The sequence below is a fragment of the Oenanthe melanoleuca genome, chromosome 1A (assembly GCF_029582105.1).
Source record: "Oenanthe melanoleuca isolate GR-GAL-2019-014 chromosome 1A, OMel1.0, whole genome shotgun sequence".
NCBI classification, from domain to species: Eukaryota; Metazoa; Chordata; class Aves; order Passeriformes; family Muscicapidae; genus Oenanthe; species Oenanthe melanoleuca.
Genome location: NC_079334.1, coordinates 69595933 through 69610129, shown reverse-complemented (window position 1 = coordinate 69610129; position 14197 = coordinate 69595933). Strand labels below are relative to the sequence as shown.

Below are 14197 nucleotides of genomic sequence, written 5' to 3'. Positions count from 1 at the left end.
TTATTTATTTATTTATTTGCTTGTTTATTTATTTCATTATGGTTCAGAGTTGTGTCCAAACTTGGGACTGATAGGTTTTACTTAGAGCTTGGCAGAGCAGTAGACAGCTAAGAGAGCTGGCCCTTTCACAAGATTCAAAGGAAAAATGGTACCTGCTATTTTCTTCCAGGCAAGAACAGATGGCTTTACCAATGGAAGCAAGCAGTTCACTGAGGAAAGTTGTCCACCTGGAATTTTAGAATATATTGCTGCAGAGAAACAGAAAGAGCTGTCAGTTTTGCTGCTGGAACTGAAAGAAGCCCAAGAAGAAATAACTTTTCTGAAAAGCCAGCTCAAGGACCCCAGTGGCCAAACTTCTGTAGGCAGTCAAACGGAAGAGAATTCACAGATAGAGTGTCTGGAGAGGGAAGAGCAGAAGGCTTCAGATACACAGAGTGTCCCATTACTGGGAGAAGCAGAAATGCAACAAATTGCCTTTCTTCAGGAAAATGGAATCAGTCTCCAAGAAGAGCCTCAGGGAAGTCCTGGCACCTCTCAAGCTGAAGAGCTAATAAAGTTGCAAAACCAAATTACAGAACTGCAAATAATTCTGCAGAAATCAGAAGAATCCTTTAGGAAAGAACTAGGAGAAAAATGTGCAGAAATAAATAGGCTAAACCAGTTGGCTGAGGAATACAGAAAAAAAGGAGAGGATCCTGACAGTACATTTTGTGTTTTGACTGAAGAACAAGATCAGCTCTTGTGTCAGGCGAAAGAACTTTCTACCATAACAGAACTGAAGGAGCAAGTGAAGCAACTGGAGGAAGAACTAGCTCTTTCAGAAAAGCAGAGGCTGTCAGACAGTCAAAGCAGTCTTCTAAGAGAGCAAATCCAGAGCCTTAAAAATGAGTTTAAATCCAAGGATATAAAAATTGAAGCTTTACAAAAGGACTTGGATGAAGCACAACTTCAGCTTTCTGACCAGGACATGCAACTGAAGGATCTGAGAGGCCAGGTTGAGACAAAGGAATGTGAAGTACTTGATCTAGGACAACTTTTGAGGAAGAATACAGCAGAGATGGAAGAGCTTTCCCACAGGTTAGCCTTAAAGGGACACGAAGCAGCAAGCCTAGAACAGCTTGTTGCTGAGCACACCAGGTCTATAGAGAGCCTGCAACAAGCCTTGCTGGAAAAGGACCAACAGATGGCAGAGATCAGTGTCAGCATGTCTGAGAAAATGGTCCTGCTGAATGAAGAGAAATTTTCTCTAGGAAATGAGCTGAAGAGTCTTAAGGAGCAGACAAGTCTGTTATTAAAAGCCCAGGAAGAAAAAGAACAGAACATAGGAGCAAAAGATACATGTCTGAAATGTGGGGCATCTGAGCAGCAGAATGAGAGTGAAGCAGTGAGTAAAGAAAAAGAGGAATTAGTAAATCAAGTTGAACTTCTGAGAAAAGAAAATGAGCAAGTGAAACGGAAGCTGCAAGCAGCGCTTGTGAACAGGAAGGAGCTTGTGAAGAAGGTAACCAGATTGGAGAATGAATTGGAACAACTGAGCAGAGAACAAAAATCAGAGACCTCAGAGGCTCCAGCAGCTGCAGGGGAAGAAAACACGAGAAGCATGATCAGCAAAGAAATGAGTGTTGAAAAGCAGCCCAGTGAGGAGTATCTAATTCAGCTGCTTTCTGAAAAGGAATCTGAGCTGCAGAGCATCCGGAAGGATAAAGAAACTACTGAAGCACGACTGCAGGCAGTGATTGAGGAACTGAGGCAAAGCTTGCAAGGTAAAGCAAACACTGTTTCAATTATAGATGAAATCATGGAGCATCCTGACAAAGTAACTGAAAACAATGAAAGCCCAGAAGGTGATGCAGAAAATGAAAAACACTGTTCAGCAGATACAAATCTGGAAGAAAAACAAAAGTCTGCTCTTGAAGAAAGGATTTCAGTTCTTGAACAAGAAAAAGAACAACTTCAAAAAAAACTTCAAGAAGCTCTGGTATCACGCAAAGACACTATAAAAAAGGCTCAAGAAAAAGACAGGCATCACAGAGAGCAACTGAAACAGCAGAAAGATTATTACAATATCCTGCAAGAACAATTTGATCAGCAAAGCAAAGAGAAGGACAGCATCCAGGCTCAGCTCAGACAACTCCAGGAACAGAAAGGATCAGCAGAGAGTGGTTTTGGGAGTCAAGGTATGTCGGATTCTTCATGCATGGAACCAGAAGATACAACAAACAACAAGCTTGTACAAGTTGCAGATGTTTCTGAGGAGGAGTTGAAAAAAAACCTTGACAAATTGCAGACTGAGAAAGAGAAATTGGAATGTAACATCAGCCATATGCAAAGGGAACTTGCTCACAAATCAGAATTAATCTTTGATTTGCAACAGCACATAGCACAGTTGTTTGCAGAGATAGAAGGACTAAAGAGAACCTCTGACCAAGCTGAAGTTAAGGTAGCAAGTCTTCAGACAGAATTGGAGGAGAGTCAGAGAAACATTTCTGGAGTGGCCGGTCTGGAAGACTTGAAAATCCTTGTGCATCAAAAGGATGAAGAAATGGAATTTCTCAACCAGCAGTTAAAGGAGAAAAACGATGCTCTCAATAATGTGCAGGCACAATTGCTGGAAAAGGAGAACTCAGTCAAAAGACTGTGTAGTCAGTTGGAAGCTCAGGCTCAGGCGCATGAGGAACAAAGCAAGCGACTGCAAACAGAGATGCTTGAAATTCAGGAGAAGCAAGACGACAATGCAGAAGCAGCTAAACAGAAGAATCAAATGCAGAGAAAGTTGCAAGCTGCACTTATTTCTAGAAAAGAGGCACTGAAGGAGAGCAAATCTCTAAAAGAAGAGCTGGCTAATGCTAAAATTACTATTGACAATCTTTCTGTCAAGCTGACAAATATGGAAAGCCAGATATGTGGCCATGTTAAAGAAACAGACACCTTAACAGAAAAGTTAGCGTGCCTCACTGGAGAGCGAGAAGAACTTACTGCAGAAATTAATAAACTACTTAGAGAAAATCAGAATCTTGATGGATGCTCTAAAAACCTTACACTTACTCTGGACAGAGTTGTTCTAGAGAAGGAGAAGCTGGAGAAGGAGGTGGAATCATTGAAGAGCTTTCAAGCCACTGAGAGTTCTGAGTGGCAGGAGAAATACAAGGAGCTTCAGGGAGAATATGAAACTCTGCTTCAGTCATATGAGAATGTGAGTAATGAGGCTGAGCGAATTCAGCGTGTGTTGGAAACTGTTAGGCAGGAAAAGCAGGAAATTTGCATTCAGCTAAAAAGGGCAGAAGCAAAAAAAGAGGAAACAGATAAGCAGCTACAGGAAGCTGGACAAGAAATTGATGAAATGAAGGAGAAAATGAGGAAATTTGCAAAATCAAAGCAACAAAAGATCCTGGAACTAGAGGAGGAGAATGAGAAGCTTAGAGCAGACATGCATTTCAGCGATGGAGAGCTACATAGGACTGGAGACAGCTTTACAAACACTAGCCTGAAAGAAGATCTGGAGTGCTCTAGGAGGGAGTGCCAGTCTCTTTCTACTCAGCTTGAGACAGTAATGGCTGAAAAGGAAACTCTTAATCAAGAGATCGTGGACTTGAAGAGCCTTTTGCAGTTAACAGAATCTAAGCTGAAGGAAAGCAGAGAACTTGTAGACAAGTATGTTGCTCAGCAGACAATGGGGGAAGAAACTAATGAGGCAGTTGTCACACCATCACCAGTGGAAAGGTCTGAAAATCAAGTGGACATAACTTTTAGACCTGAGCCTCCTGCTGCAGAGCTGCAGCAAGAGGCATTTGGAAGTGATAGACCTTGTGAGGATCCTGGTATCTACAGACAGCAAATAGCTGAGCTCACCAAGCGAATCATGGAGCTGGAAGATAACAGAAGGGCTTCAGAGGAACAGCTGGGTGACATCCAGAGGTGTGTTGAGACCTTAGCAGATGAGAAAAGGGCTTTAGAGCACCAAATGGAAGAGAAAGTCCATGAATTAAACGATCTGCAGGCTACAGTAGCAAAGATGGAGCAAACGGTCCAAAAAGCTGAAGATGACCTGGTCAGAATGACAGCACTGAAGGATGCTCTAGAAGCTGAAAAGGATGACTTGGAAGAAAGGCTCATGAATCAGCTGGCAGAACTTAATGGAAGTATTGGAAACTATCAGCAAGATGCAACAGACTTCCAAATCAAAAATGTTCAACTGAAACATGAGCTTCAGAGTTTGCAGAAAATGATGCATGATCTGGAGGAGGAGAAAAGTCAGATGGCAAAGGAGAAAAGCAAAGCAAGTTCAGAAAAGCAAAAGGAGTTTGTAGAAAAGCTAAAATACAATTGGAGAGGAGAAAGCAGCACACATATAAAGGAGCTTCAAGAACTGCTGAAACAGAAACAGCAGGAGATTAAGCAGCTGCAGAAGGACTGTATTAAAAGCCAGGAAAAGAACAGTAGTTTAGAAAGAACTGTTAAAGCTCTGGAATTTCTGCAGAGTGAGACTCAGAAAGAGGTAGAGCTTGCTCTCTGCAGGGTGGTGTTGGATGACACTCAGAGTGAGGCAGCAAGGGTTCTAGCTGAGAGTATCAAAGTGAAAGAAGAGTTGCAAGCAAACAAAGAGAAAATGAAAACTCAAATGAAGAAGAAGGATGAGGACTTTGAGAGAAGACTGGAACAGGAAAAAGACAAGCACTCAAAGGAAATAAAAAACATGGAAGAAAAGCTAGCAACTTTGCAGAGGGAGAAGGACCTTATGGAAATAACACTTGGTGATCTGCAAGACTCCTTGAAGACAAAGGATCAAGAAGCCAAGCAACTGGAAGGCAGTCTAAACAAAACACTAGCCCAGCTTGCAGCCTTCACCAGGAGCATGTCTTCCCTTCAGGATGATAGGGATAGGGTGATAGATGAATCAAAAACATGGGAGAAGAGATTCACTGAAACTATTCAAAAGAAGGAAGAAGAAATACGTTCAAAAGAGGAAGCTTGTGTTGTGCTGAAGGACCAGATTACACACATGACCATGCGTGTGGAAGAGCTCCAGACTCATATATCCAGGTAAATAAGCTGTGTCAGGGGAGGTTTACCAGGCAAAGATTACTGTGTTGTCTGCACAAGGACACAGGGTGTTCACTCTAGAACAGTCCTCCTTGTTAGGATACCTGTGTTAAATCTGTTCTCTGTGAGGAGCACTCACTATCTGATTACTATCCAGAGTCTCTAATTAAAGAGTTTCTTTTGCACTGAGAAGTCAAGAGGGAATTGGGATACATAATTCCAGTTTAATCCCAAAATAGATTTTAAGGGGAAGGTGAAGCTATGGAAACCTATCAAAATGTATATACATCTGTGCATTTCCAAAATTCAAAACCAAACCATTCTTACATGAGTAAAATTGTTTCATAAAGTTTATTAGCTGTATCTTTCTTTGCACGCTGAAGCATAAAATGGACATCAAAGGTATCAGAACAGCAGTTTCATTGTGGGGCTACAATGATGAAAGGAGTAATGTAATGACGAGGAAATGATAACATTCAGTATTTAAGTGCCTCCATTTTTTTCAGTATGGACACGAACAAATTTTTAAGAATATATTACCCTGGCACCACCCCTTTCAGGCAGTAGCACAGTAAGAACTTAAAAAGATATTTTGAGTTTTAAATTGAGAGATATTGCCAACTTGCTTTCTTTAAGTAAAACAAATTCTGTAGCTTTTCTAAATTAGTATAAGAACAGCATTAGTGCTAGTTTAGATACTGAGATACTTTATGGATTTTTGACCAACTTAATTTCTTCTGTTTTCAGGCTGGAATGCAACAAGAAAGACTGGGAGGCTGACTGCAGGAAGGAGATTCAGCATCATCAAAAGACATGTGAAATTTTGCAGGAGGAAAAAAAAGAGCTTTTAACTCAGCTTGAGGGGTCTCGGGAACTGTATAGCAAGTCCCAGAATGAACAGCAGGAACTGCAGTCAGAAATCAACAGCCTGAGAGACCAGCTTGCTGACTTACAGAATTCCTTTACCAAATGTGAGCTGGCCAGGGAAGACCTGGGTACTGTGGTCAAGCAACAAGAGACCAGTATCCAGAATTTTAAACTCAACTGTGAACAGCTTGAGGCTGATCTGCGGGCTTCCAAGGACCTGACAAATAAGCTGCATGAAGAAACCAGTGCCAAAGATCAGAAGATCATGAGTTTGCTGTCTGCCAAAGAAGAAGCAGTGGTGGCTGCTCTAGCTGAGTTACAGCAGCAACATTCTGAAGAGGTGAAGGAGTTGGAGTGTAGGCTGAGTAAGGAGGAAGAAGATAAAAAAGCCCTGGAAAATGAAAAGAACAAATTTCTTGACAAACTCAGTAATCTCACTGAAAAGATGAAGGTAAGCAGAGAAGAAAGTAAGCAGCAGAAGGCACAGCTGGAGTCCTTCACCAGGTCCATGTCATCTCTGCAGGACGACCGAGACCGCGTCCTGAGGGACTACCAGCAGCTTGAGGAACGCCATCTCGGTATCATCGTGGAAAAAGACCAGCTCATTCAAGAGGCTGCTGCTGAAAACAACAAGCTCAAGGAAGAAATGAGAAGTCTCCATAGCCAGATGGATGACCTCAACTCTGAGAATGCCAAGCTGAAGGCGGAGTTGGTGCGGTACAGAGAAGACCTTAACCAAGTGATTTCAATAAAGGACTCACAACAGAAGGAACTTCTCAAAATACAGCTTCAGCGGATCCAGACTCTGGAAAAGGAGAAGGCAACCATAGAAACCCAGCTGGAAGAGTCTGAGCGTGCTCAGGATGATCTCAGGAAGTGCATGGAAACCTTAAGGGAGGATAAAGTCAGTATGTCTCAGGAGATTGAAACTCTCATGTCCTCTCTGTCCCGGGTGCAGGGTGAGATGGCAGCACTGCGTCAGGGGAGTCCCATTGTGCAGTGCCAGGCAGAGCTGAAGGCTCGAGAGAAGGAGGTACAAGAACTGAGTCACGAGCTTTCCCTCTCCCGGAGAAGAGCAGCAGAACTTGAGGGGGAGCTGGAATGTGTTCAGAGGGATGCAGCCAAGAGAGTGGGAGAGGTTGAGGACAGGCTTCGTAAGGAGCTGAAGCACCTGCATCATGATGCAGGGATAATGAGGAACGAGACCGAGACAGCAGAGGAGAGGGTTGCAGAGCTGGCACGGGACTTGATGGAAATGGAACAGAAGTTGCTTGCAGTCACAGATGAAAACAAAGATCTCCGAGCTCAAATTCAGTCTTTTGGGAGGTCCATGAGCTCTCTTCAGGACAGCCGAGACCAGGCCAACGAAGAGCTTCACGTTTTGAAACAGAAATACTCTGCAGACTTAGAGGAACAAAAGAGCCTAGTGCAGAATCTTCAGGAACAGGTGGCTCAGCTGCAGGAGGAGCAACGTTCCACTGCCAGGGACCGAGATACAGTGAGGTCTGAGCTAATGGAACTGCAGAAGGCTATTGATGAAAGAGGTCTCCTGGCCCAGATTGAGAAACTTAATCTGCAGCTCAGAGCTAAAGATGATGAGCTTCTCCGCTTGTCTCTGGAATTGGAAGGCTCTTCCAACCAAGTCAAATCTTTCTCCAAGGCTATGGCAAGCCTGCAGAATGACCGAGACCGTCTGCTGAATGAATTGGACAAAGCACGTAAGACTGAAGAAGTGAAACAACAAGCAGGAGGAAGCATTTCCACTTCTTCAGAAGTACAGAGTCTGAAGAAGGCACTGGCCTCCTTGCAGAGTGACAGAGACAGAGTAGTAAGTCCATGTTCTCTCTTACTTAAAGCACCACAGGAGGTTTGGATCTCCAAGTCTTAAAATTCAGCACACTTAGATCTGGTAATTGCAATGTGATGAATAAATCATTGTCTTCATAAAATCAAAGAATAGTTGAGATTCAAAGGGTCTTCTGGAGATCTTCTAGAGATCTTGTAGTCCAGCCCCCCTGCACAAACAAGGTTAGCTGGAATGGGTTGCTCTGTACAATGTCCTGTTGAATTTTGAATATCTCCATTGGTAAATATTCCACGGCTTCTCTGGCCAACCTGTTTTTTCATCTATCTGGAAATGGTTTTCAGAATTAGTTACTCCCTCTCTTTCCAAGGGATGGAGATGAGGCTGTCCAGACTGCAGAGTTCTTCTTTCTTGCCCTTCTTGTAGGTAGGGATGACATTTCCTTTCTTCCAGACTTTAGGAACTTCTTGGGTCGTCATGACCTTTCAAAGGTAATGGAGTTGCCTCCCAATGACCTTAGCATTTGGGGCATGCTTCATCAGACCCCAGTGATCTGGTGTGGGCCATCTATATTCATTTCTCTGACATGGAGGCTTTGATTCCATTGTTAACTTCCCAGAGTGGTTTCTCTGTTAGCTTGGTTTAAAATATGAAATCATGGAAGTAAGGTCTCTGTTAACCTGCTTAGTTCACATCTGTCAGCTTATCTGATTTGCCTTAGATTTCTAAAAGAGACTTGAACTTGATGAGTTTCATCGTCCTCTAGGCAGCTGATTGTCAAGGCAGGTACAAGGCATTGTAGATTCCTTTTGGCATCCTTGCCTGCACACTGGGTGTGTCTGTGTTTGTACAGTCTCTGGCACAGTGCAGCCCAGCAAGTTCCAGAGTTCTTGTTCTGGACAGAAGACAGACTTTGACAGCTCTGTCCCACTGCCACTCATTAAGCCCTGTCTTGTCTCCAGAGACAGCCATGTCTGCTTGTCTTCAAAAACAATTGCCGTGGTGCATGTGTAACAGCAGCTTATTTCTAATTACAGCCTGACTGGAATTGGAAAGCCAAAAGGATTTTCCTTATCAGTGTTCTGGTTTACAGTAAATACTAACTTCAGGAGTTATGCTTAACCAGCTACTGTGTTACTTAGTTTTCTTCTGAATAAGATAATTACTATTGTAGCCTGGAGTCTTTTTGTTAATGTATTTCACATCTTTGTGGGAGGGCTCAAAACTCACTGCCCTCATTAACAATAGAATTTCCTGAAGGTTTTTTTCTGAGCAGTTTTTAGTACACTGCTGTATTTAATGATTCAGTTTCTAGTTCCTCTGTCATCTGAATGTGACCTCTTTTAGCTCCAGACACCACAGTGAGAAATGCTCTTAAACAGTTCCAAGTAATGAACCTGATGCTTGCTCAGCTGTCACACCCTGATGTTTCTCCTCAATTCCAGGTGAGAGAGCTGGAGAATCTGCAGCAGCAATACATCCTGGTCGGGGTGGAAGCTGCTGAGAATTCTCGCCTAAAGGCACAACTGCAGCAGTGGCAGCAAGAGGCAGACAAGCAGCTTCGTCTGCAGGAGCAGCTGGAGCAAGAAGGAGCTGTGTACCAGCAGGAGCTCCAGCAGCTCAGGTGAGCTGCCTGTCTGTCTGCCCCTGCCTCGGGGAGGTTGCAGATGTGTTTGTTCCTCTCAGAGGGCAGCTGTGGGCAGAGGGGAGGCAGTGCCGGTGGCACTGGGACTCTCTGCCCTGGCCAGGGCAGGGCACTCGTTCCTCTTGTCCAGCTGCTGCCTCAGAACTGCAGCCCAGCAGCCTGGAGGTCAGTGCCTGTGGAAATAGATCAGTGACCTTTCAGTTTTTATTTCCTTCCTCCAGTGATGGTCAATAGTATCTGTTGGAAAGGAAGCTGAGGCTGTTTCTTGTATTGGAGCTTATGTATATGATCACAGTACTCTCCATTCCAGGCTGCTGCTGAACACCCTTTATTACCCCACTGATATCATCATTTAGAACATAATAATTTTTTTAGCTGTTTAATCCTTTATTTCACTTGCTTTATGTTTTCTAGTTTTTGATTTTTTTAAACTCTATCATTCAAGTCTAGTAAAATGTCTCATCCAGCTGGACTAAAACTAGTCAGACCAATATGCTCTGTTCTGAAAACAGAGGGAAATGCTTTTGGAGATTTCAGAGATCCATTTAAGAATGCCTGAGGCTTGAATGAAAAGCATGGGATTTTCTGTGTGGAAAGGTCTGTGGCTTATCTTTGTCCAGAGTGATATAAAAACTTGTAGTTCTCTCCCTTCCCCCTGCCCTCGATCTGACCCTCAAATTAACACTTCGGATCTCGTAAAGTTTGAAGCATCTTACAAATTTTATTTATCCTGGCAAAATAACAGGAGGTTTATTTCCTGTGTAGCTTTTACACTGTACATGGAGTGATAGCCTCAGGTTGGGGTGGTGGGATCAGTACTGTGGGTCTGGTGCACGTGTGACCATGCAGACAAATTGTAGGGACTGTACCAGTGACCTCCTTGACAAAACTGTACAGTGAGATCAAACCAATGTCCAGGAACTCAAAAAGTGTGAAAAAGCAGCCCTAGGACAGCATGGAACAATCCAAAGGGTTCAACCAAACACAGAAAACTTCCTTAAAGCTGCTTTTAAGGTTCCTGTACTTAAGTGGGTTGTTTTGCCTTGGCATGGTTATAAAACTTCATGCCTAGCATGAGGTGATGATTGAATGACCCTTGGCTCATTCTTAGCTGGATACCTGGACATCATAAGTGATACTGGTAACTTCCTTGTAATTTCCCTTGTTTCATGCTGGGCAGACAGGAGAAGACCACCTGGGAAAAGCAGAGCAACAGCATGAAGGAGCAGTACCTGATGGCCATAGCAGAGAAGGACAAGCAGTTGAGCCATTTACAAAGGATCACACAGGAAATGAAGCTGCCCTTCAGCAAGTCTCAAACCATAGAGGAACAGCACCAAAGCAAGGTGAGTGAGAAGATACAGATTCTTTGCTGGAAATGTGAAGCTTGGAGCTGAGCCAGAAGAGCGTGTGTTGCCTGTATCCAGCTCCTGACTCCAGACTGCAGTATTGGATGTGGCTGTGGGGCCTCCAGAGAGAGCACCAGCAGTCTAACTTGCATCACTGAACGTTGTAGAAATTTTGGCATACCCTTAAGTGCTCTTCTTTAAGTTCTTGGTTTCCAATGTTTCCAGAAAGAGGGTAAAAGAGACAGGGCTTCCCAGGTACCTTGGGTCCTTTGGAGCAGCATGGAACTTCTCAGGTGTGTTTCTGGCTGTTTTAGAATTGCCCTCTTGCACTGTCTTTGAATCTAAGATGTTCTGCCTTAATTCTCATTTTAATGTCACATCTTAAAAATTAAGTTTTCTATTGAATTTTTCTTGCTGCTTTTACTGTAACAGGGATCTACAATCCTGGCTCAAGCCCAGAGAGACTGAGGCTTGAGCACTGCACCTGCTCTTGCTGCCCCTGTCCTAAAAGTGGATTGGAATGCGTTTGGTATTTTGTTTGTCTGGGAGAGGCTGCATGCACAGTGCAATGCTTCAGCACCAAGAGAGAGCTCTCCCACCCGTGTCTGCAGTGTTCCAGTGGTTTATATCAGTGGAGGGGGCAGCAAATCTCCTTTATCCCTTTGATATACCCGTGCATATATGCAAAGAAAAGGCTTGAACAATGTTCTTGTGATGCTTTCCAGGAGGGTTCTTCAGTGCTGGCCTTCTGGTCTTTGTTGATTAGAGCAGTGTAGACATTGCTTTAAGTTTTTTGTTTGTTTTTTTCTTTTCTCATTCATGTGCCTTTTTTTTTCTTCCTGTGTTGTAAACAGCTTTAAGAAAACTTTTGAGCAAGACCCATCATATGTGCAAGTTTGGTGATCTTTCCTAACCATTTATATTTTCAGATGGCTTTTAGGATATTTCTGTTTATTCCTCATTTGCTCTTTCACCCAAGCAGATCAAGTTCCAGGTCTAGGAATAATGTTGGGTTTGACCTTGGAATGCTGAAAAGAGAGGACTAGCACAAGAATGAGTTGCCACATGTGAGGTACATATTTTATTGTTCTTTCCTTGGCAGATTTCCCCAGAAGTTCCCCAGAAGAAAGGGGACTTTTCAAGCCTAGAAACAGAGATGAAACACCTCCAGGCCCAGCTAAATGACAGTCTGAAAGAACTGCACCAGAAAGAGCTCAGAATTCAGCAGCTAAACAGCAAGGTACTGGTCCATGTCTTATACTTGCTTGCAGTCAGGGACAAGGAATGTGGGGAGGGTTAGGCTGGAATGGGGCTCAGGAAGCAGGAATGAATCTGTCCTTGTGGGCATTTGATGAAGTAACACGGAATCAGAAATGCACCCCTCAAAAAAGCAGGGTTAGAGTCAGAGCACTGGATTCCCTTGCTGCACAGGGCTTGCCCAGCCCCAGAGCCCACCCTCCATGTCCCACACTGCTGTCCCCCAGTGAGCAGCTGGCGAGGGGCACGCCCTGGGGAGAGCAGCCTGGGTGGGACAGCTGTTCTGTATGGACACAGGGATACCCAGGCCCCACACAGATCCCACCCAGGCTGAGTGACAGGTCTGAATCAGCAGCTTTTCTGACCCTGCAGTTTACTGCACTTTCTCCCAGGTGACCAAAGGGAGAAGGGAGCAAAGAAAGAGGTGAGGAAAGGGCAGAGGGGGGAAGAGAGCACAGAAGGAGCGGACAGGAGAAGGAAGTTGGATTGGGGGAGATGAAGACTGGACCAGAGAGCGAGAGCATATGAAGAAAGTTGTTTACAGGTTCCATGTCTAGTGTTGGGAGCCCTTTCTAGCCTCCTGCTTTTTGGGCTGCTGAAGGAAGTCCCTTCTGGGGAAGGCAACTTGTCATCTTCACTTCTGCCTGGCAGCTTGAAGCACTTCCTGCATTTCAGTGTAGAATCACAATCAGTCAATTCCCACACTGAAATGGTTATCCATCTTCAGAAAGGGAGTTGTGTTCAAGGAGAAAGTGAAAACAAAAATCATAATTTACTGATTGTATTTCTGAAGGGTTTAGGTCAATATCAGCACTTTAGAAATCTTATTTTGGACATGTAGTATTCTGTATATTTCTTTGATGTTTTAAGTCTCCTGTTCCAGAAACCTTTGCCACAAGCTGCTCTTGGAGGTTGTCACTGGTCTTTAGACATTAATGATGGGCAGCATGGCAGTTATGTGCTCTCAAGAGAATTCTTACCCTCAGTCAGACAGAGAACAATTTTGCTTTCACAAAATCAATTTCTTAGCTTGCCAGTTGTGTTCTCTTCTCAGCTATCTCAGGTCTTTGAGGAGAAGAATGCCCTCTCCCTGCAGCTGCGTGGGAGCGGCCGGAGCAGCTGTGAGAGCCATCAGCACTGCAGCGAGGTGCTGAGCCGCTGCCTGGTGCTGGAGAGGCAGCTCCAGGAGCTGCAGGCTGCAGACAAGAGCGTGGTAAGGGTGCTGGGCCTGCTACACAGCTCTGCAAGCTGTTCAGCACTGTACTGACTGTGTGTCCTCTGCATTCAATGCAGCCTGCAGTACACGCCTGCCTTCTTTCAGGAGCTGTTTGTGACAGATGCTGCTCCAGGAGCACCCCAAGAGAAGAATGAACCACAGAGAGGCACTTACACACCTGAACTGCAGGAGCTGCAGCTGAGGTAAAGGAAGTCTGAGAAAACAGGGCTGGGGATGTTGGTGCTGATGGAGGCCTTGAGGCTAGTTTCTTTTGCTTTTACTCTGTACCAGTATATTGGGAAAAATCAGTCCCTCACTAGGATCTTGTGGACTTGGAGGAACTGTTGTATGAACTTAGCTGTCATTAGTTATTTCTTTGGAATAGTGCTTCAAAAAAACCCAAGGACAACATGCAGCAGCAGTGATGTAGCACAGGATTCCTTGTAACCTTCTGAAATTAAGATCTCGCACATGACCCTCATACCTTTTCAAAATAATTTTAAGAACGTGGAGTCATGGTGACTGAGTCAAGGAACTCCCTCCTGATATGAAACAAAAGCTTCAAGAGATTTATCTTTTCTCATATTTTCCAAATAGTTAAATGTAGTAAAGATGACAGTGAGCTCAGCTCAGTGTGAGCTGGGAGGTAATTTGAGTCTGTTCACACACCACATCAGTGAATACACACACAATAGAAACCCAATAGTCCATGAATTAGGCCTTTCTTGGCATGTGCTTTGCTGTTTTCTGACAGGTTGTCTGAAACAGAACAGTTACATAGCAGCACAAGGCAGGATATGAAGTACCTGGAGGAGCAGCTGGAGGAGGAGCGGGAGCGTCGCCTGGCTGCAGAGGAGGCGCTTTCTGCAGCACAGGAGCACATCAGGTGAGGCAGCTCGAGCAAGCAAACACTGTCACTGTGGAAGTGTGCTGGTTCTAGCTCTGTTCTGCATTTGCACTTCTTCACATCCTTCTGTCAAATGGCACTGGGGGCACAGAGACAGCTACCGTGTCTGTCA

General features: G+C 44.2%; 1 protein-coding gene across 2 annotated transcripts in view; it reads left to right on the top strand.

The window, feature by feature from the left end:
* The window catches only part of GOLGB1 (golgin B1), a 37402-nt gene that overhangs the window by 19786 nt on the left and 3419 nt on the right, over positions 1–14197 (top strand). For both annotated transcript variants that reach the window (XM_056510591.1, XM_056510585.1), the window contains exons 14-21: positions 170–5040; positions 5788–7735; positions 9157–9335; positions 10537–10702; positions 11808–11945; positions 13017–13175; positions 13284–13381; positions 13933–14064. In XM_056510591.1, the coding sequence (XP_056366566.1) occupies positions 170–5040; positions 5788–7735; positions 9157–9335; positions 10537–10702; positions 11808–11945; positions 13017–13175; positions 13284–13381; positions 13933–14064 (7691 nt within the window). The remainder of the gene's footprint in view (positions 1–169; positions 5041–5787; positions 7736–9156; positions 9336–10536; positions 10703–11807; positions 11946–13016; positions 13176–13283; positions 13382–13932; positions 14065–14197) is intronic.